The sequence below is a fragment of the Oncorhynchus tshawytscha genome, linkage group LG28 (assembly GCF_018296145.1).
Source record: "Oncorhynchus tshawytscha isolate Ot180627B linkage group LG28, Otsh_v2.0, whole genome shotgun sequence".
NCBI classification, from domain to species: Eukaryota; Metazoa; Chordata; class Actinopteri; order Salmoniformes; family Salmonidae; genus Oncorhynchus; species Oncorhynchus tshawytscha.
Window position 1 is genome coordinate 23,509,696 of NC_056456.1, and position 23,196 is coordinate 23,532,891.

A 23,196-nucleotide genomic window follows, 5' to 3' on the forward strand; every position below is an offset into this window, starting at 1 on the left:
GACAAGATAATTCATCTAAGGAGGACCAGTCTAACCTAAAAATGTGTAAGGGAGGATTTCCCCATTGAGTGTCAGGCAATGTAACATCCTTTTGGAATTACAGTGCCTGGATTTCTTGTTAAACTTCTCAGAAAATGCTTGAAACGTCAAGAGATGATCATATATCAATATTGAGTGTGCAGTTTGTATCATTGAAACTCTACTAGAGACACACAACTGTAATTCATGACATTTATGAGGTTTACAAGGGAGTACATCTGTGTTGTTACTGGATAATTTGCATGAGAAATTGCAAAGACTGACAGTACGCCTTTGTATTTTTCTGAGCAGTCCTTGCCGCTTTTCACATGTGGTTGTCCTAACAAGAAATATATTGCTATCAAGAGATTTGCTATTTATGTTTCTGGGGAGAAAATAACACGATGAAATACAAGTGCGAGGGAGAGCATACAAAAGTGTTCCATAAATTATGCCCAGTATTTACACAGCAGCCAACCCTATCTGCTGATTCCAACCACCTGAACAGCAGCTAGCGGAAGGGTGACAGTAATAACAACGATAAAATGAATTTCACATGGCTTAAATTAAATACAGTACTTGTGAGAGGAAAATGTGTAAATTGAGGTAAAAAAGCGCAAAGGATTAGAAACAAGATTCTGCCACTGACATGAACATTCCTTTGAGGCTGTGAATAACAAAAAGGGAATTTGGGAATATCCTCATGAAATTCAAACCGTGACTGACTGGGACTCATCAATGTAGAAAACTGTTGAACAAAATTAAAACACAGCAGCCTTTTGTAGTGTACTCTACTTCTTCCCCGGGTACATTGTAACCATATTTACATATTGACAGTTAATGTTCCTCTCTGTGGAATACATGCCTTTCCGTCACGTTACTCTTCAGGGTTACGGAGGTTTTGCTTAGTGGGCCTGTTATTGGCTCTCATCACCCACTGAAGGAGTTTAATAATGTCAGAACTGGGTTACTTCCAATAGGAGAATCCATGGGGGGAATCCTGCCATCTGCGACTCATTAACACTGTTCAATGAACTGCTATGAAGTACTACCTAAATCCAAGACATTACTTTAAACATCTGAAAGGTGGGCTGCCATTTTTAAGTATGTAGTTGATCTTACAGGAAAGTTAAATAGTCAAACTCAAAAGCAAAGCTAGCTGCAGCTCTGGCTATTATGTTACCTGAATTAATTAATACATCTCCCTGCGCTTATGAGCTCATGATTAGGGACAGAAGTTTATGCGATTGGATTCTCATCATATGAAAGACTTTTTCAAAACAATCTTAAGAACATAGTAACTAAAAAAGTAGTACCAATTTTATTTCCCCCCCAATTTCAATCTTGTCTCATCACTGCAACTCCCTAATGGGCTCGGGAGGCAAAGGTTGAGTCATGCGTCCTCCGAAACATGACCCGCCAAACCATGCTTCTTAACACCCACCCGCTTAACCCGGACGCTAGCCGCACCATTGTGTCGGAGGAAACACCGTTCACCTGAAGTCAGCCTGCAGGCACTCAGCCCGCCACAGGGAGTCTCTAGAGCACGATGAGCCAAGTAAAGCCCCGCCGACCAAACCCTCCCCTAACCCGGACAATGCTGGGCCAATTATGCACCGCCCTATGGGACTACGGGATCACGGCCGGTGGTGATACAGCCCGGGATCGAACCCGGCTGTGTAGTGACGCCTCTAGCACTGCGATACAGTGCCTTAGACCGCTGTGCCACTCGGGAGGGGCATTAGTATGTACTTTTATCAGATGATATCCCCCCCTACTCCAAACAGAAATGGAGCCAATGTTTGTGAGTGTTTCAGCTATTTCCTGGCTCTCTGTTCCCAGACCTCCCACATCACTTTCCTTATCAAAACATTGTAATTTCACTGTACATGCTGAGTCCCTCGCTAAGATTCAGACTCATTAGCAAGAATGAAGTAAGTCTTACTTTAATTTTACGTCATGTTAACATCTTTAGTGCATTCCTGAATTCCAAGCTAAATTCCCTTCCCTTCTACCTCCAACTGTTGGCTTGAAGAGTAGCAACTGGTATAGGTCGTCAGACATTAAGGGCCGAATGCACCAACACAAATGTTTCAGCAATGTTTTACAGAGGAGATGATCCAATGCTAGACCATGCTATATAATGCCAAGGGCCATGAAAACTTGATAAGATTGAACATTCAGTTGAAGTTTCCGAGGTTATTTCTCAACTCAGAGGAAGAGTTAATTGCCTCTACTGGCTTTTATCATGTGCCATCCGGTTGTTCTAGAATCTTCACACAGTATGGTTCCAAAAGGGACATTTCTAACTTTTATCTGATTTGAGTCATTTCTGCAGACCAGTGAGTCTCTAGCTCGGTGAGCTCCGGGGTAAAGTGTTCCTTAGGTACAGATCTAGGATCAGTGTCTAGGGGCAACTTAACCCTTCACCACCCTGTGATTTCAATCAGTAGTAAGTATTTGTTCTTTAAAGACCATCACACCTGGCCTCAGCTCCAGCTCCAGTTTCACTGAACTATTTCACAGACAGCCGCTATGTCACAGTAATGTGATACCATATTATATATTTAGAGACAAACAGATGCCGGTGAAAAATATTACCAACCTTGACACCTGGAGCTTTTGGTGATGCTGCATGTCCATTAGACAAGGGTGGGTCGATGTGTGGGCGTGAATTCACGTTATTGCATTGGTTTCTATTGTATTTGTGTAAATATTCTTATGTAATTCATCTAAATACTTAGGGAATCAATTCATGATAATCCAAACACTTTGGTACATACAATAGATGTCACTTTATCCATCATTTGCTATTGTCTCTTGAAGTGTTGCACAATATGGTCTGAAGGCTATTTCTGATGGTGGTGTTTGGTTTTGTACTAGCTTAGGAGAAGTGTTAGCCTGCTGTTTTCCCACAAAGATATCTGTCTTTCCTTGTTCTTCAAAAGGTAAGAACATTTCACAATGGTGCTGTATGCATAAGCCAAACCATGTACAGTATGCATAAACGATTAAATGTGTTTTATTTTGTTTTATTTCAGACCCATCCATCCTTGTAAGGATGACCACATGTCGTGTTTTAGTAGTTAATGTGATGACGCATAAAATCATATTGTAACTAAAGTCTATAATCTCTTAATCCAAATTCACACTTCAAATAGACTAATAAAGGTTGGCTAATCTGATGGGACATTTAATTCACTTCACAGATATGACTAGATCAAATTTTTTTTTTAAATGAATTCCGGATTTTTCTTGGCATGAGCTCAACACTAAATCCAAATCTCTGGTTGCCTTGCAGCACATATTACTCCTGCTCAAAGTGATTCATTTTCTTCCACCGCTGCTACTGAAAACAGAAAACATGGAAAAAAGTTCAAACCAAAAAAATGGTAGTGAAGGGGTGAGAAGCAACATGAGTGAGGGTCATGTTGATGTAGGTGATTAGCCCCAGACGGAGGAAGAGGGAATGACTCTCATTATCTCTCTCCATTCCATGATTGAGGAGCAAGAGAAGAGACACTCCCAAACTACTTCCCATTGGCCATAGGCCTTTCGGAGATGGAATTTAACGACTTGAAGGAAAGACTGTTGCTGCAGGAGCCACGGAGGCATTGGTTATAAGGGCCCTTTCAAACTCCTGCTCTGAGCTTGTCAACAGGTGTCAGAGAGAGAAGCAATAGAGCGACAGATTCTCAGGCTTTCAGAGGACGGAGTCACAGGGAATTGCGACGGTAAGTTAAACACTGCTTTCTGTTATCGTTGTTTTATTATTCAGCATTCATTTTGAGAGGCTTTGTAATACGTGAATACACATTTGTTGTGATTGGGAGTTGTGATTGTGAGTTGTGATTGTGAGTTGTGATTGTGAGTTGTGATTGTGAGTTGTGTTGGTTAGTGATTGCATTTGATTTGACAAATTTTTTGTTCATAGGATGACCTGTTTAACATTTCACAATTATATTGTTTAATTTTCTTCTAACAAATGCAGGTATAGGCGAGATTCACACTTACTGCTGAAATAAGTAATTACAACGAAAAAGTAATACTCACAACAGAATAAATCATTTGCAATGTTACTCCTGTTTCAGGAGTCATCATAAGATACAGCATATGATAAGGAATCATGATTTTCATCAGAGCAAATGAGATGTTAACATACAGTAGTCCTTTAAACAAAGATATGAAATGATTATAACAACTTCCAAAGCTAAGTTCTTTCAGTAGAAGGTACACAGTAAAATAAATGGATGAAAGAAACAAAAAGCAATCTGTTGATAGATTTATTTTCATATTTTGCATCAACCCCCCAAAAACGACATGAGTTGTGACTAAAGGCATCAAACCCAATACGGTTAAAGGTCCATTTCCTTGTTTATTTTACAAAGTTCTTGAATAGTTTCAGTTTTTAAGGAAAATAACCTGTGTTTATTATACATTTTCCCATTCATGACCTTCTATGAACCTGCCTTCTCATCACAGACTAAACTCCAGCCTCTCTGGTACCAGACTGAACTGCCGGGCAGTCAAGCATGAGACTAACCACTAACACGTGATACCTCAGCTAGCCAGACATATCTAGTAGGGACATAACTGACATTTTAGAATGCTATTAGATGTCCTTACTATGGGCTTAACACAGGTTTTTATTTTAATGTAAAACTTTTCATTGAAGGTGCTATTTTAGTTTCCAGGAAAATAAACAGTTGCAGGCTTCGTAGACATTATGTACGGTCCTTGCAGGTCACTCAACTTGATGAAATGCTACTGTACTGGCTTAAAGTTGACATGGAAGCAGTGATAAAACAAACAACAGATGTAGAGCGTTGCCTGCATCTAGCCATGAATGGGGTGGTTTCTAATATGTGACCATTACATAAGGCCAATGGAGTGACTTCTGGGCTCTTGTAACCTTATCAAGGTTTTTGTGGTTTGGATGGCAGGACCGACAGACAGAGCAGAGGGATATGAGCTTTAGCTCAGACGTACTCTAATTGCTTTCAGGTTTTTCTGCCTACAAGCAAAGGGAAATTCAACAAACGTTGCAAGTTTGCAACCACATAAAGACCATGAGCTCTGAGCTCATCCCAGGCTTGTTGGTCCAATTCAATTCCACTTGAAACGTAAAAGAGCAAACTGCCTTTTGTCTGTCTATTGGTTAATGTGTCTCAGGAGAGGATGGGGCATTGCACACCATCTGCCCTTGCTTGCTTCCCTTCCTTTCTCTCTTCCCTGCACAATTATTTTGGAGGGAAATTAGGTCACTGTGAGGACCTGAGATTGAATGCATTCACAGTCTGAAGCATTTCTGGTTAGTGAGTGAGGGGACACTTTCTACCTCCTCTTATACCAGGAGTACACTGAGTGTACAAAACATTAAGGACACTTTCCTAAACCCTGGCACCTACTACCATGCCCTGTTCAAAGGCACTTAAATATGTTGTCTTGCCCATTCACCCTCTGAATGGTACACATATACAATCCATGTCTCAATTGTCTCAAGGCTTAAGGTTAAACAAAGAGTAGAGGAAGCTCAATTTTACCAACCAATGGAACACTGTTGAGCATCTACACTGAGTGTACAAAACATTAAGGACACCTGCTCTATCCATGACATAGACTGACCAGGTGAATCCAGGTGAAAGCTATTATCCCTTATTGATCTCTCACTTGTTAAATCCACTTCAATCAGTGTAGCTGAATGGAGACATGTTAATTAAATAAGGATTGTTAACCATTAGAGAGTCTATTTGAATAGCTGTTTGAAGTTTACTCTGAGCACTACTTGCTAGTCTGCAACACATGCTGGAATTGTTCAGGTACTTTCCTGCCAATCCCGATTGGAAGTCTATCAAACTTCACAGCTAGTCGACAAGTCTGCAAAGAAAATGGTGGCTGAAAAGAGGACAGACATTGTGTCTGAATATTTGAATCCCTTGTTATGTGAAGGTAATTCCCCTGTGTGTCCATGCCAACTTTGAGCGCGGAACTGAGGATACTGTTTTCTTTAAACTTTTGAGCCTGCTACGGCTCTGCCATGTCTGACACGCATCACATGGATTGCATCCCAAACGGCACCCTATTTCCTATAGGGTGGAATAGGGTGCCATTTGGGACACAACCATGGATTGACATTGAGGAGAATCCTCAGGCTTACTAGTGTATCGTTCCTGCCTTTCCTGCTCTGCAGAGATTTAGATGTCAGTTGCAGCCATTTTGCTGAGCTGGAAGATGGCCACATTGGAATCTTCTCCAAGACAAATAAAAGTCTGAAAATGGCCAGCATCAAATAAAACCTTGACAGTGAGCTATAAAGGAGCTTGTTAAGGATCTGTGTGTGCCAGCGCCTGGTGCCATACCACAGGGCTGTAAAATGCTCCTGTGATGTGGGTTATTGTAAGGCTGTCATTGACTCGCTGGTCTTTCCCCCTGGTCTGATCTACTGTATTTCCTGGTTGCTGACACAGTGCCAACTACTGTAATTACTGCCAGAAAGTCAATGGGGCTGAATGGCCATAGATGTGAAGTCATAGTCTGTCTGAATCTCTATGGTCTGGCTACTCTGACCTCAAGTTTTTCACCCACTGAGTTTAATAGCAGACACAGGACTCACAGCAAACATGGTGGAAATATGGAGTGGCACTAACAGAGCTCGCCAGCTTGTAGTCCTAAAACCCAGGAATAAGGTACCTCTGGTTTGTTCAGCCATCCCTATGTGGAAAATGAATGGGGAAAGAAAAGGGTTTGTAATAAACACATAAAACAAGGTTAAGGTTAACACAGGCTTAGGAGACCTTAAACGTCTTGTTCTATGAGATAATAGCAGTCAGTTAATAACATTACCTTTATGAATTATGAAGCCTTTATGCAATGTATGTGTGTTTTATCATTACATAAATTCTGATGATTATCTCATGGCATAAAACATATAAGTTCTCCTAAGCCTGTGTTTACCATAGACCTTATTTTCGGTATTTATCCCAAAACCCTACAAAAACAACGTGAATTTTCTTCATAGGCTTTGTCCAATGAGCCACGGCGGAGTTATTTCTCTCTATACAGTTACTGTAAGTCGTTAGCAACATAGTCAACATATTTTTTTCCAACACATAGCCTACTGATAGTCAATTTTCACAAATCGCGAGCCACTGAGAACTCTACTATTGGATGAAAGCTTTCCTATAAGGTTCAAAGCAGTGTCTAAGGAAGTTTCAGTTGCAATGTTCAGTTTGTATTTGTATTTATTAAGGATGGCAGCAGCTACTCTTCAGGTAGGTCCAGCAACATTGAGGCAGCCTGTAGTATCAAAAACATAAACTCTTCACCCTGTGTCTGACAGCCGGCAGCATCTAAGCCATTATGTCAATCTCTGAACATCTTGACAAAGTCAATGATGTTGTAGGCTGCTTATGATGCCATAACACCTATGCCATTGCGCTTATCACTTTCAGGTTAGGCTCAGAAGAAGCTGGTGGGAGGAGCTATAGGAGGACGGGCTCATTGTAATGGCTGGAATGGAATAAATGGAACGGAGTCAAACATGGTTTCCATATGTTTGATGTGTATGATACTGTTCCATTGATTCCATTCCAGCCATTCTAACCAGCATGTCCTCTTATTGCTCCTCCCACCAGCCTTCTTTGGTTAGGCTACTTATTTTCAAGATCCCTCAGGTGACCACATGGGCAAGCCTCAGATAGCAGCACATGTCACAGCAGACACCAATGCAATTACTTCAGCCTGTAGATGAGGTTGTTAGTGTTGTATGATTGATATATTCATTGATGTAGATTTCTTTATACTGGTATACAATGTTAAAGGAACCATCTATTAGCATAATTTGTTCTCTCATATACACTTCCCTACGCTACGTATTTATTTGGACAATGAAGCTAACACTCTTAATTTGTATCTATACACCATAATTTTGGATTGAAATCAATTGTTTCATATGAGGCGACAGTACCGAATAGGGATGAATATTTTACAAAAATCTACCAAGTTTCAATACTGGGAATAATTCATGTTATCCAGAGAGTCCTGAGAAATACTGCATAAATGTGACATTTAAAAGCGTTTAAAACCAAGATATTGTCACTCTGCCAGGGTTTTCCCAAAATAAGAGGGGTGCTGTGCCAGCTTGTTGGCTTGGTTAGGATACTATGTAAAGATTTCAGAGCAAATGAAACTGTTATTTTGTAATGATAGTTACTCTATCTTTGATAGCCAATGACATTGTTGTGAGTTGCAAAACAGGCCATTCATCAATTCTGAGCACTATTGTGTTCCTCAATTAATTCAGCGCATTTCAACAGTCAGGCTATCTCCACACAGAGCGCTTAGGACTCACGTCGAATCATACAAAATTTGTTTAATGCCAGTCAAACAAAAGTCAAATGACCAAAGTTGCTAAGCTTGCTAGATAACCTCCTTCAACAAATGACAGAATACAATGCCTTCGGAAAGTATTCAGACCCCTTGACTTTTTCCATATTTTGTTAAGTTACAGCCTTATTCTAAAATGTATCAAATGTAGTTTCTATTCATCAATCTACACACAATACCCCATAATGACCAAGCAAAAAAAAATGTTGCTAATTTATTAGAAATAAAAAACTGAAATATCATACTTACATAAGTATTCAGACCCTTTATTCAGTACTTTGTTGAAGCACCTTTGGCAGAGATTACAGCATTGAGTCATCTTGGTTATGACGCTACAAGCTTGGCACACTTGTATTTTGGGGAGTTTCTCCCATTCTTCTCTGCAGATCCTCTCAAGCTCTGTCAAGTTAGATGGGGAGCGTTATTTACAGGGGGAGCGCTGTTTACAGGTCTCTCCAGATATGGTTGATCTGGTTCAAGTCTGAGTTCTGGCTGGGCCACTCAAGGACATTCAGAGACTTGTCCCGAAGCCACTCCTGCGTTGTCTTGGCTGTGTGCTTCAGGGTCATTGTCCTGTTGGAAGGTGAAGGTCCTGAGCCCTCTGGAGCAGGTTTTCATCAAGGATCTCTCTGTACTTTGCTCCCTTAATCTTTGCCTCGATCCTGACCAGTTTCCACGTCCCTGCCACTGACAAAAATCCCCACAGCACGATGCTGCCACCATCATGCTTCACCATGGAGATGGTACCAGGTTTCCTCCAGATGTGATGCTTGGCATTCAGGCGAGGGGTTAAATTCGGAAGACCCATTCCAGTTGAAGGCATTCAGTTGTACAACTGACTAGGTATCCTCCTTTCCCTTTCCCTTTACAAATAGTTCAATCTTGGTTTCATTAGACCAGAGAATCTTGTTTCTTGTGGTCTGAGTCTTTAGGTGCCTTTTGGCAAACTCCAAGCGGACTGTCATGTGCGTTTTACTGAGGAGTGGCTTTCGTCTGGCCACTCTACCATAAAGGCCTGATTGGTGGAGTGCTGCAGAGATGGACTGTCAACTGTGGGACCTTATATAGACAGGTGTGTGCCTTTCCAAATCATGTCAAATCAATTGAATTTACCCTCAGGTGGACTCCAATCAAGTTGTAGAAACATCTCAAGGATGATCAATGGAAACAGGATGCATCTGAGCTCAATTTCGAGTCTCATAGCAAAGGGTCTGAATAGTTATGTAATTTGTATTTTATTTATTCAATTTTAGAATAAGGCTTTAAAGTCAAGGGGTCTGAATACTTTCCGAAGGCACTGTATCTCCTATATTTGTCAAAATTGAATTGATTTATACAGATAGAAGGTCAGCTCATGAATAATGGAATTATGAAGAGTGGAAATAGTGTAAATATTAATGGGGACCAACTCTGTTGAACACATATCCATATCTACTCTCATACTGTTTGTTGATCACAAAGAAATTACTACCATTCCCAGTCTCCCCTACGAGACAGCACAGAGAAATGGGGGAAATGTTATAGTGGTCTTTTGGCATGGATAGGCAGGAAACGTGCTTTGATAATGCAATTTATGGATTACAGAAAAAAGTTAGGAATTTTTATGCATGATTTGGGATTTGGGGTTTAATTGGGATTGGGACTGGATAGGAAAATAGACCACGCTCTAGGACAGGATAGAATTTTCCCTCATGCCTCTGAATTGTTAACAGAGTTCATGTCACTGACAGAGATGCCTATGTAGTGAATTGTGCATGGGCCGATCAAATGTCTGAAGAGTCACAATGAAAGCTCAAAGAGGCACATGGTCTTTTATAGACTGTAGGGGTTTCCTGTAGGGTTTATAAACTGCATTCGGGTCGCGTGTGCAGTCCGGCAGTGTCAATGATACGTGTGCTTTGAATTTATGGCAACTTTGTGTGAAGAAAATATGCTAGGCTAAAGGCTTCCACGTGACATCCTGTTTGGATAATGTGCTATTTTTTTGTGTTAATCTGATGCTGTGTATTTTGTGAAATTGTTTAAGTGGCGACATTGGAGGAAAATATAATTTCCCTGGTTTTGTCTTTTTTTCTGGGGGTGGGTAAAGATTGTTCCTGGAACAGTTACCCATGTTCATTTCTAGTAGGGGAAACCGGGGATTGTTGTAACACTTTTTTCATTTTTTGTAAATTTCTCAGAAATTGTTTGAGCTACTACATTCAAAATGTGATAGGAACAACTTCCATCTGTCTGCTACAAATTTGTACAAGTATTAGGTCTTTAAATCAAACAGACAAGGAGTGAAATGTTACAATTTACCACATCTCCCGGGTCAATTGTAACAGGCCTTGGGGTGAAATATAACAGTTTGAAAAAATGCTTAAATCACAACATGAAACAAGATATTGAAAGGATTTATTGAGAACATGAGAACAACGTTGCAATGTTTAGTATTTTGTTTTGCAGAAATAATAGTCATAATATAAATCATAAAAATGTGAATTATTTTTACACTCCATTAACTAGCCCTTCTCAACTAAACAACATCTGACAACATAGCAGCATCTGAACTTAACAGCTGAAGGTTTGTGGTGTGTGTGTGAGTGAATTTGAGAGAGAGCCGTGGTGTGTGTGTGAATGTTGGACATGTTTAATCAGAGTCACAGTTATGACAATGGTATGGTAGTGCTGGGGTACAGGCATGGTGGGCCCATCATTTGTATTCCCAGTGATGCACCCAGATGTTAAAACTATCCCTTACCCAATTTTAGCTACATGTTAAAACTTTAGCATTGCTAATTTACATCAAATTAAACTTGAAATAAGTTTGGTGAATCAAATTACAAAGCAGGTGATGCCATCACAAAAACAAATTTGGCCCCAAAAATTACTTTCTTACCTCAAAATCTGAATTTTAGCAATAAAATGTGCAGAGTTTATCACAGGGTCTTGCTTCTTCACATGGGGGTTGAGGACTAAACTGAGCATGTGCAGTGTGAGTCACATGATTTTAGATTGTTCCTGATTGGAGATATTAAGAGTGTTGCAACTATCCCGTGTTACAGCCTTCCCCGGTCTCCCCTACAGAATGACACAGTGACCTGCGGTGAAGCTGGTGGCTGGGTAAGCACGGGCTATTATCAAAGCCAGATTTACTCAGAAATAAACATTGATGAAGCCCAAGTTCACCATACAACAGATAGCTCCAACAACCATACGCTATTAACCAAAATTGATCAACAATTTTCACCAAATGCAAATACCAATGTAGCCAAGCAATAGCCTTCAATGGCGCATATTTCATATCTTCCAACAAATGACACTGCTCAACTCAGCTCAGATTTATGTAACATCCACAGTTACAACTTATAGGGGGCACATTTCATCCAAATAATTTGCAACGCAAACTCCATAACCTTTTACAATGGATTTACAATTCTTCTAATGCTCGGGGCGTTCAAACACACAACAAACATATGTAAGGTTCAAACGACATTTCCATATCAACAATTGAAACTACTGAAAAATGCAGTTTAAACATCAAAAAAGTGTCTCATCAAAAATAAATCATGAAACCCAATCAAAACAAACTGCAAATGCATTCAACAAATGTATACAGTCACAAGATTGATGTAGTCATTAAGTGCTAGGAATAAGGGACCAAATACTAATAATTTGACTACTTTAATACAAAGTGAATTTGTTCAAATACTTGTGACACCTTCAAATGTGGGGACTAGATACATGAAGTGCTTTCATTTCTAAACAATAAGACAGATACAGTGGGGCAAAAAAGTATTTAGTCAGTCACCAATTGTGCAAGTTCTCCCACTTAAAAAGATAAGAGAGGCCTGTAATTTGCATCATAGGTACACTTCAACTATGACAGACAAAATGAGAAAAAAAATCCAGAAAATCACACTGTAGGATTTTCAATGAATTTATGTGCAAATTATGGTGGAAAATAAGTATTTGGTCACCTACAAACAAGCAAGATTTCTGGCTCTCACAGACCTGTAACTTCTTCTTTAAGAGGCTGCTTTGTCCTCCACTCGTTACCTGTATTAATGGCACCTGTTTGAACTTGTTATCAGTATAAAAGACACCTGTCCACAACCTCAAACAGTCACACTCCAAACTCCACTATGGCCAAGACCAAAGAACTGTCAAAGGACACCAGAAACAAAATTGTAGACCTGCACCAGGCTGGGAAGACTGAATCTGCAATAGGTAAGCAGCTTGGTTTGAATAAATCAACTGTGGAAGCAATTATTAGGAAATGGAAGACATACAAGACCACTGATAATCTCCCTCGATCTGTGGCTCCACGCAAGATCTCACCCCGTGGGGTCAAAATGATCACAAGAACGGTGAGCAAAAAGTCCAGAACCACACGGGGGGACCTAGTGAATGACCTGCAGAGAGCTGGGACCAAAGTAACAAAGCCTACTATCAGTAACACACTATGCCGCGAGGGACTCAAATCCTGCAGTGCCAGACGTGTCCCCCTGCTTAAGCCAGTACATGTCCAGGCCTGTCTGAAGTTTGCTAGAGAGCATTTGGATGATCCAGAAGAAGATTGGGAGAATGTCATATGGTCAGATGAAACCAAAATATAACTTTTTGGTAAAAACTCAACTCGTCGTGTTTGGAGGACAAAGAATACTGAGTTGCATCCAAAGAACACCATACCTACTGTGAAGCATGGGGGTGAAAACATCATGCTTTGGGGCTGTTTTTCTGCAAAGGGACCAGGACGACTGATCCATGTAAAGGAAAGAATGAATGGGGCCATGTATCGTGAGATTTTGAGTGAAAATCTCCTTCCATCAGCAAGGGCATTGAAGATGAAACGTGGCTGGGTCTTTCAGCATGACAATGATCCCAAACACACCGCCCAGGCAATGAAGGAGTGGCTTCGTAAGAAGCATTTCAAGGTCCTGGAGTGGCCTAGCCAGTGTCCAGATCTCAACCCCATAGACAATCTTTGGAGGGAGTTGAAAGTCTGTGTTGCCCAGCAATAGCCCCAAAACATCACTGCTCTAGAGGAAATCTGCATGGAGGAATGGGACAAAATACCAGCAACAGTGTGTGAAAACCTTGTGAAGACTTACAGAAAACGTTTGACCTCTGTCATTGCCAACAAAGGGTATATAACAAAGTATTGAGATACACTTTTGTTATTGACCAAATACTTATTTTCCACCATAATTTGCAAATCAATTCATAAAAAATGAATTCTTTCTAATTTTGTCTGTCATAGTTGAAGTGTACCTATGATGAAAATTACAGGCCTCTCTCATCTTTTTAAGTGGGAGAACTTGCACAATTGGTGGCTGACTAAATAATTTTTTGCCCCACTGTATGTATGAAAATAGCCTCAAATAAAGTAAAAATAGCCTCAAATTCTGTACTGTCTTCTCATATAAAACATTTGATCTTGTACGATGGGAGACAGAGTGCTGGTTTCAAGCGCAGCAGGTGTTTATTAGGACCACAGGAGGAAGCAGGTAGCTGTGTCCAGGGGCAGGCAGAAGGTCATACACAGGAACTCCAAAAAAGTAACAGTACAGGCAGGGAAAAGGCTAATATCGTAGTCCGGGAGATCAGGCAAGAGGTTGATGACAGGAAATGGGATAGGCAAAAGTACAGGCAGGGAATAGGCAAAAAGGCATCGTTAGTGAGGATTGCCAAAAACTACGATACACGGGAAGACTAAAACAGAAATGAACAGAGCTCCGAATAGAATGTATATCAAAACAAACAATAACTCACAATGATGGGGTGCAATGAACTGAACTAAATAGTGTGTGATAATAACATACAGGTGTGTGAACAGGTGATCAGAATTCAGGTGATTGGGATCTGGAGAATGAGCAGGGGATCTATGTGTTGGAGAGTGTGAGCTGGAAAGTGGGCTGGAAAGTGAGCTGCGTTCAGGGGATCTATGTATTTGAAAGTGTGAGTTGGAAGCAGACGTTACAGATCTCAAATCCAAAATGCTGAATTCTAGAGACAGATATAAAGTTTTAGCTTTACTGGTCAAATAAATATGTAGGGGAGTGCACGTACTATATACAGTATCTATGCTCAGGTTAAATTAGCCTAGTATTTGTTCATGGTTGAGTAATTTCTCTTCTTCGATAGTCTTACATTGTGTGCTCCAAATGAACTATCCCTTTAGTGTTTTTGCACTTCATGCATATTCCATTGTCCAATCACCATTTCTTTAAAAGTAACCCAAGATTTTTATTAAGCATGCATGCTATTACTGTGCAGATTTTCCAGTTGTCAAGCACCATGGCCTCTCTTTCTGTGTAGAGCAGAGCAGACAGTCACTTCATTTTGGTTTTCAGTTTCCACAGACCACACAAGTTCAGACCTCGACTATAAGTTCTACACTACCAATTTTCAAATGACGGTGTGCCAAAGAGGCAGTGGTTAAATCTAACATGCTTGAGAAAGAGGTCACTTATATTCACTCTAAAGGTTTGAACCAAGTCGTTTCAAAAATATATTTGGCCCGTTATTTTGATATCATAGCCTATAATTTCTCTTTCCGAGAAGGTCAAAAAAGCTGGATGACATCACTGTCAACATGACATAATTTGGAAGACAGGGTTCCATGCTCCTTGAAGCCCTTATGGCTGGATGAGCACAATTCATGGTTAGGAACATGGGATAAAAACGTGCTTAGTTGGAGTGATGACTGCTGGCTTTCTGCTGAAAATTACGACATTGTTCATGTCCCTTTTGTAAAACATAGGCTGCCGGCACTATAATGAATGTGACTTCTTTAACATCAGTCTTTATCAACATTGGAAAATAAAGTGATGTTCTCTCTGGAAAAAACCTTAATAGATCAAAAAGGTGCCAAGGGCTCTGTGTGCATGTCAAGAGTGTAATATCAATTTCCCCAATTATTCTACTTATTTTTCCATCTAGCCATGACTACTAGACTTCACTGGCTCTCAAGAGCCCTCTGCCTGATAGGCATACTGTGCACTGTCACTACCACATATGTGACAGAAGATTCTCCAGCCCCCGCTGAGAAAGGAGTCACCTTCAGCCACATCTATAAGATAGACCTGACCAAGAGCCCTGGCTGTAAATTGGCCTTCCAGACCATGCCTCACCAGCAGGACCAGGGATTAGGTCTGCAAGAGCTGGAGGGGGGCCCTACTCTGGAGGGGGACAAGGACATAGTATTCAGGCACCAAATCAACCTCAAGACCTCAAAGTGTGACTGTGATGAGTCGGAGCGCTTCAAGTCTTTGCTGTACAGAGTCAACGGGCTGGAGGAGGAGGTGGAACACCTGAAGAGTCAGTGCTCCCAGGGCTTCTGTGGGGGCAAAGGTGGTGGAGCAAGAGGTACAGTACAGTTTATCACCATAAGATCTGACTGCGCATCTATATTCAATAGCTACAATATATCTGAAACTATTGAGGAACATAACCTAAGAAATCATTCAAAATCGGGAAACTGTTGTTTGAAAAATTATTGGTCTACAGACACTCACATTACAATTACAGTAAAGACTATTCAAATATCACATCATGTGATTTTTTTCTTCTAAATTTCCACAGGTGTGGACACTAGCTGTAGTGGCCACGGGACCTACCAGCACGGCACCTGCAGCTGCCAATGTAACCCTGGCTGGGAAGGCCCAGACTGCTCCATCTCCACCTGTCCTGATGAGTGCAACGACCATGGGCGCTGTGTGGATGGCAAGTGTGTGTGCCTTGCTGGCTACATGGGGAGTGACTGCAGCCAGCTGATGTGCCCAGGTGACTGCAACGATAAGGGATACTGCGTGGACGGGAAGTGTGTGTGCTTCAGCCACTTCACCGGCGAAGACTGCAGCGAACAGAAATGCAGTCCTGACTGCGTCCACGGTACCTGCGTGAATGGAATGTGTATCTGTGACGAGGGCTTCTTCGGGGATGACTGCTCTACAGGTAAGGGCCCATATTCACAAAGTGTCTCAGAGTAGAAGTGCTGATCAAGGATAAGGTCATAATCAGGTCATAATGTCTTATTCATTATAATCTAAAAGGGAAACTGATCCAAGATCAGCACTCCTACTCTGAAATGGCCTAGGTCTACATTACAAACTCTACCTGTCGTTGATTCTGAGAACTGGAATGCATAAAATATACAGAGAATGCATAACATCTACAGAGAATGTAGAACATCTACAGCTGTAGAGGCCTAAGGGTTCTGTAAAACACTTTACACCTGACGTTAGGTATTGCAGTTATTTGACTATAAGTTATTAAAAAGCAGTTATTTGACTTAGGTGCAGAGAAGCAGAACATTTGCGGTCAAAACATTCTGACAGATGAATTTGCTGCTTCCACACTTATGAAAGTGGAAGTAATTGCTGCAGCCTCAGGCCATGTCTGCCAATCAACTGTGTAATGATTTCACTTTGTTAAAACCAAGTTTACCTTGTGCACAGACCTATAGGGTAGCAGGTCAGCTATTCAAATCAAATTAAATCAAATTCATTTATATAGCCCTTCCTACATCAGCTGATATCTCAAAGTGCTGTACAGAAACCCAGCCTAAAACCCCAAACATCAAGCAATGTAGGTGTAGAAGCACAGTGGCTAGGAAAAACTCCCTAGAAAGGCCAAAACCTAGGAAGAAACCTAGAGAGGAACCAGGCTATGAGGGGTGGCCAGTCCTCTTCTGGCTGTGCCGGGTGGAGATTATAACAGAACATGGCCAAGATGTTCAAATGTTCATAAATGACCAGCATGGTCAAATAATAATAATCACAGTAGTTGTCGAGGGTGCAACAAGTCAGCATCTCAGGAGTAAATGTCAGTTGGCTTTTCATAGCCGATCATTAAGAGTATCTATACTGCTCCTGCTGTCTCTAGAGAGTAGAAAACAGCAGGTCTGGGACAGGTAGCACGTCCGGTGAACAGGTCAGGGTTCCATAGCTGCAGGCAGAACAGTTGAAACTGGAGCAGCAGCACGGCCAGGTGTACTGGGGACAGCAAGTAGTCATCATGCCAGGTAGTCCTGAGGCATGGTCCTAACACATACAGGAAGATCACATCAGTGACTCAACCCACTCAAGTGACGCACCCCTCCTAGGGACGGCATGGAAGAGCACCAGTAAGCCAGTGACTCAGCCCCTGTAATAGGGCTAGAGGCAGAGAATCCCAGTGGATAGAGGGGAACCGACCAGGCAGAGACAGCAAGGGAGGTTCGTTGCTCCAGAGCCTTTCCGTTCACCTTCACACTCCTGGGCCAGACTACACTCAATCATATGACCTACTGAAGAGATGAGTCTTCAGTAAACACTTAAAGTTTGAGACCGAGTCTGTGTCTCTCACATGGGTAGGCAGACCATTCCATACAAATGGAGCTCTATAGGAGAAAGCCCTGCCTCCAGCTGTTTGCTTAGAAATTCTAGGGACAATTAGGAGGCCTGCGTCTTGTGACCGTAGCGTACATGTAGGTATGTACGGCAGGATCAAATCGGAAAGGTAGGTAGGAGCAAGCCCATGTAATGCTTTGTAGGTTAGCAGTAAAACCTTGAAATCAGCCCTTGCCTTAACAGGAAGCCAGTGTAGGGAGGCTAGCACTTATATGATATTTTTTTTTGGTTCTAGTCAGGATTCTAGCAGCCGTATTTAGCACTAACTGAAGTTTATTTAGTGCTTTATCCAGGTAGCCGGAAAGTAGAGCATTGTAGAGCTATTGCAATCACTGAGATTCAGATTTTCGAGCAGTGCCGCAAGAGATATTTGGAGTTATAGCAAGTCCAACAACAATGGGGACATGTGAAGGGGAAAGAGGGAGGCTATGTGAGTTTATAAGTTGGATTTGGAGGACAAATATTATGAGTATGGGACAAAAGCTATAGTATACTGAGTCATTTTCTGTTTTGTGTGGAGGAGTGCATTTGAAGCTACGCTATATGGTAAATAGGGATCTTTTCCACAAATATTGGCATTTTAGAGTCCAGAAAATGATCAGACCTTGAGGTGCACTATCATGAATTCTATTTCCATTTAGCAACAACTTAAAGCAATGCTAACCTCTATAACTCACTACTATGATTGTGTCTGGGATCAGAATGTGGGCCTTTGGAGATTTGGGGTGTTTATTTAATGATAAAGAAGTCAGACACACATTTCAAATAAATCACCAAGAGAAAACCTAAAGGGTTTTATTGAGGGTATATTTTATTCTCCCCACAAAAGACCTTGGTGGATTTCTGTGGATTTCTAAATGCAAGATCACAGCCATACAGATGCTGCATGTGGATTTGGTCTGTTTTCCATGTACACTTCCTGAGTTGGCCCATAATGCTCTTTCCACCATGGCAGACTCAGTAAAAACAGGACCTTATATGAATCACTGAAAAGTGGGATCACTCACAGACAAATGGCAGTTACAAGCAGACTTGTTCATTCACATTTTTGCTTCACATTTCAGAATCACATTACATTCTCAAACGGGTGGTCTTGAATATTATTTGCATTGTAATGATGTATGGTCACAGCACAACATGGAAACAGCTTCCCCAATTGTTTCTCATATTAATTATGACATAGAGAACACTGGGCAGCACACGTTCAGACCACTTGATGAAAAGCTTATTTACAGTTTTCTCCAAATGTTTTTAACAGCAAACAGATTTTTCCTTGGTTCAGAACCTGCCACTGTAGATTTATGCTTCCCTTCTTTATGAAGTCCAAACATAATTTTTGTTAGGATATTCATTTTCTTCTTCAAAATATGCTTCCCCCATGCTTCCCCCATTAACTATTCCGTCAGGACACACATTTTCCTTCCTTTAGCGTTTTACAAATCTCTAGATGTTAATTTATTCGTCCCTCTGGCCTTTCTGAAATATTAAGTGCAAAATTGTTACTGGCGGTGGCTGTAGAAAATGTCAGGAACAGGCATAATAACTGCCTCTGTATGAAAAGGCCCCTGCTGAAGAGAAAGCTTCCTGCCTTCATCATGTGGAACAATGTCCAAACCTGCTGCTCATTCTTTCCTGGTAAATGTGGTCTCCTGAGCACCCATTTCATATTTCCCCCAATGTACAGTTACGCTTTCCTGGTAAATGTGGTCTCCTGAGCACCCATTTCATATTTCCCCCAATGTACAGTTACGCTTTCCTGGTAAATGTGGTCTCCTGAGCACCCATTTCATATTTCCCCCAATGTACAGTTACGCTTTCCTGGTAAATGTGGTCTCCTGAGCACCCATTTCATATTTCCCCCAATGTACAGTTACGCTTTCCTGGTAAATGTGGTCTCCTGAGCACCCATTTCATATTTCCCCCAATGTACAGTTACGCTTTCCTGGTAAATGTGGTCTCCTGAGCACCCATTTCATATTTCCCCCAATGTACAGTTACGCTTTCCTGGTAAATGTGGTCTCCTGAGCACCCATTTCATATTTCCCCCAATGTACAGTTACGCTTTCCTGGTAAATGTGGTCTCCTGAGCACCCATTTCATATTTCCCCCAATGTACAGTTACGCTTTCCTGGTAAATGTGGTCTCCTGAGCACCCATTTCATATTTCCCCCAATGTACAGTTACTCTTTCCTGGTAAATGTGGTCTCCTGAGCACCCATTTCATATTTCCCCCAATGTACAGTTACGCTTTTTCTTTGCATGAATTGCTCAAATTCACCACCTAAGGTCGCCTGTGCATTTCCCTGTACCCGCAGGAATATCTTGACGTGGAAAGTTTGCTCCGTACACTGTTGACTGGCCGTCTCCCAGGCTCACTTTCATGTTATTGAAACGTTCCCCTTTAGTCTCTGATTCGCCAGACCATATTTTCCACCATCTTAATTGAAGGATCCTGGCTAGATATAACACTGTAACCACAGAAAAGCAATATCTTTTCACCAATTTCCATCTCAGGGTTTTGAAAAACCACTAAAAGTTTTTATTTTTTATTTTCCTTAAATCAGATATGTTATTTCTGTCAGAGTAACATCGAGTGAAGTGTGAAAAGAGTGAAAAAGAGAGAAAGCAATAACATAGTGACCTTAATACAATAGCTTCTGATCTCTTCAAGAGGGTTTGATCTCTTGGCATAACAGCTGACATTTTGAACTGACAGGCCACCAGGTTTATCCTGGTTGGGGTTACCCCTCGAATTCATGAAAATAACATAGTGAGTACCAGAGTTTTGAGCTGTCCCTTAACCAACCATACCTATGTTCCCCCTTAGTGTTTGGCCCTAACGGCCTGCGTCTGGTCAGGGTGACTGATGTCTCGCTGCTGGTAGAGTGGCAGGCGGTGAGAGCAGCAGAGTACTACGTCTTGGCCTGGCACCCTGAGGGCAACGAGGCAGAGCAGGAGCGGGTCACCGTTCCCAACACAGAGACCTCCTACCTGATCACTGGTCTTAGGCCGGGGGTCACCTACATAGTGCAGGTGTACGCTGTCATCAAGGAGATCCAGAGCGAGGGGGACAGGATAGAGGCGACCACAGGTAAAGATGTGAAGTGAACCACAGTATGTTTCTCACAGCATTGATTTGTACTTTGTCCTTTTCTCTCACAAGTGCAGCTGCTTTCGTTTATAGTAAGTGGTTCTGGATGCCAATTTTAATTTTCTGTCATCACATATAATTCACTGTGTACCGTATGTACAGTTGACCCAAATAACCCTGAAGTCTGTTTGTACTCAACTATTCACTTAGTGATAGTTTGTTTACCATTAGGTTAAAGGTAATTACACTAGGCAGCCTAATTACAAGGAAATTAAGTTGTGGACACATTTTATGGAAATGAGGCTAGTTCACAGATGTGGCGAAGACAGGAACTGAGCACAGAGTCTTGGGCTGTGGGAAACATCTCAGTGCATGACATTCCTCTCTGGGCATGAGAAAAGGCCTGATCATCTGGCTATGACGAAGACTCTAGCCACACAAGACGCTTTAACTTCAAAACATTATCCCTTCCAAATGGTTTAAATCTTTTTCCCCCCTGAGAAAGAACATTTAAAGGACATTAGTCAGCCCCTTTCTGGTATTTAATTAGTTTTTCCTGTCCTTTAATGGGCTCGTATGCAAGATCACGTACAAGAAGAGCCTCACAGGAAACATGCTGTGGTTCTGTACTTCAGTTATGATACTCTTTGGTACCCTACTGGGCCGGTCTTATAACTTGTCCCCAATCAAACCATATAACTAATAGATCATTATTGTGACATGAATGATTGTCAGCTTCGGTGTTGTATAAATACAATGGTTAAGTGTCACTATTTTGACATATTATAATGAGACCATGTTGAACCTACACAGTGGTGTCTGGTATTGATGGTATCCGGGTATTGGGCCAGACTGAGGACTCTATCCAGGTGGACTGGCAGAACCCTGCAGCACCTCTGGACCACTTCAGACTAACCCATGCTAACCCTGACGGGCAGGAGGAGGAGCAGATCGTACCTATGAGCGCAGAGGCCAGGACCACCAACACCATCGTAGGTACGTCATTTAAACAAGGAGAACACTGTCTGGAATATTTTAAAATAGAATAGTATGTCAAATTTTAAAACTGTTTCCTGTGTAACCATCTGTTTTAATGTTCTCCACCTCCCCTCACTTGAGCAGAACACTCATAACCCTTTGAGCATTCACAGATCATCCATTTTGTCTTCTATGTACATAAATGGCTATAATCATTGAATAGTGTTCAAATGTATTGTGGTAGATTAAGAACCTTGAACCACTGAGGTTTTGCAGCTTACTTTCTCTGTATGTGTTATACAGGACTGCAACCTGGCACTGAGTACCTCATCACAGTGCAAGGCATCAAAGGCACCATCGAGGGGAAAGCCTCCTTCGTCACCGGGGTCACAGGTGAATGCTGCTGATTCTAGACAACACGGGATATCTGGGGGTTTCAGGGAGTGGGGAGACACTATGGCTGTGTCCCAAATGGCCTACTGTTTCATGTATAGAATAGCCCTATGGGACCTGGTCAGAAACAGGTGCACATCATAGGGAATAGGGTGCCATTTGGGACACGGATACCATATCCAACATCAGCCAGCTGTAACCACCCTCTGTAGCCCATTGGACCATAGTCAAACTCTAAATCCTTCCCAACTCTACTGTGGGAACAGAGGACAGGCACAGAATGTGCTATAAAGCATAGAACGATAACATACAGTACTGAGTTTGAGTTTGAGTTTATTTTTATTTTTACAGGGACAGTGCACATTAATCAACGTTTCAGTAAAAGTGCCGGTTTTAGCCAGCCGGCTAATTTTCAACCGCAGTCCCTGGGCAGGTTATTAAAAACAATTACAATATAGACAATAGCAACATAGAACAAGCAAGACATAGCAACATAGGACAAGCAAGACATAGCATACAGACAGAGCACCATAGGACAAGCAAGACATAGCATACAGACAGAGCAACATAGGACAAGCAAGACGTAGCATACAGACAGAGCAACATAGGACAAGCAAGACGTAGCATACAGACAGAGCAACATAGAACAAAAAGCAGCAAGACAAAATTCATAAAAGCAACAAAGTGTTTCCACACCTCACAAGCTACAGACAACAGACATGGAGAGCGGCAACACACAGCTAGGGACCATGTTCACAAATCTGATTGACCTTTAGCCATGTCTTCAAGCATTTTGTGAAAGTGTGATATGTGGTGCAGTTATGTGTGTCTGATGGCAGTGTATTCCAGACATGGGAAGCTCTCACAGAGAATGCAGATTTACCAAGGGTGCTTTTCCATAGGGGAACTATACAGTCACCTCTCATGGCAGACCTTGTGGATCTGCTGCCATAT

General features: G+C 41.6%; 1 protein-coding gene across 2 annotated transcripts in view; it reads left to right on the top strand.

The window, feature by feature from the left end:
• The first annotated feature begins 3,515 nt into the window (after window positions 1–3,515).
• Window positions 3,516–23,196, top strand: part of tnn (tenascin N) — a 41,480-nt gene continuing 21,799 nt past the window's right edge. For both annotated transcript variants that reach the window (XM_042308270.1, XM_042308271.1), the window contains exons 1-6: window positions 3,516–3,752; window positions 15,331–15,756; window positions 15,973–16,344; window positions 20,608–20,871; window positions 21,685–21,867; window positions 22,153–22,242. In XM_042308270.1, coding sequence (XP_042164204.1) covers window positions 15,333–15,756; window positions 15,973–16,344; window positions 20,608–20,871; window positions 21,685–21,867; window positions 22,153–22,242 — 1,333 coding nt within the window. In that variant the 5' untranslated portion in view covers window positions 3,516–3,752; window positions 15,331–15,332. The remainder of the gene's footprint in view (window positions 3,753–15,330; window positions 15,757–15,972; window positions 16,345–20,607; window positions 20,872–21,684; window positions 21,868–22,152; window positions 22,243–23,196) is intronic.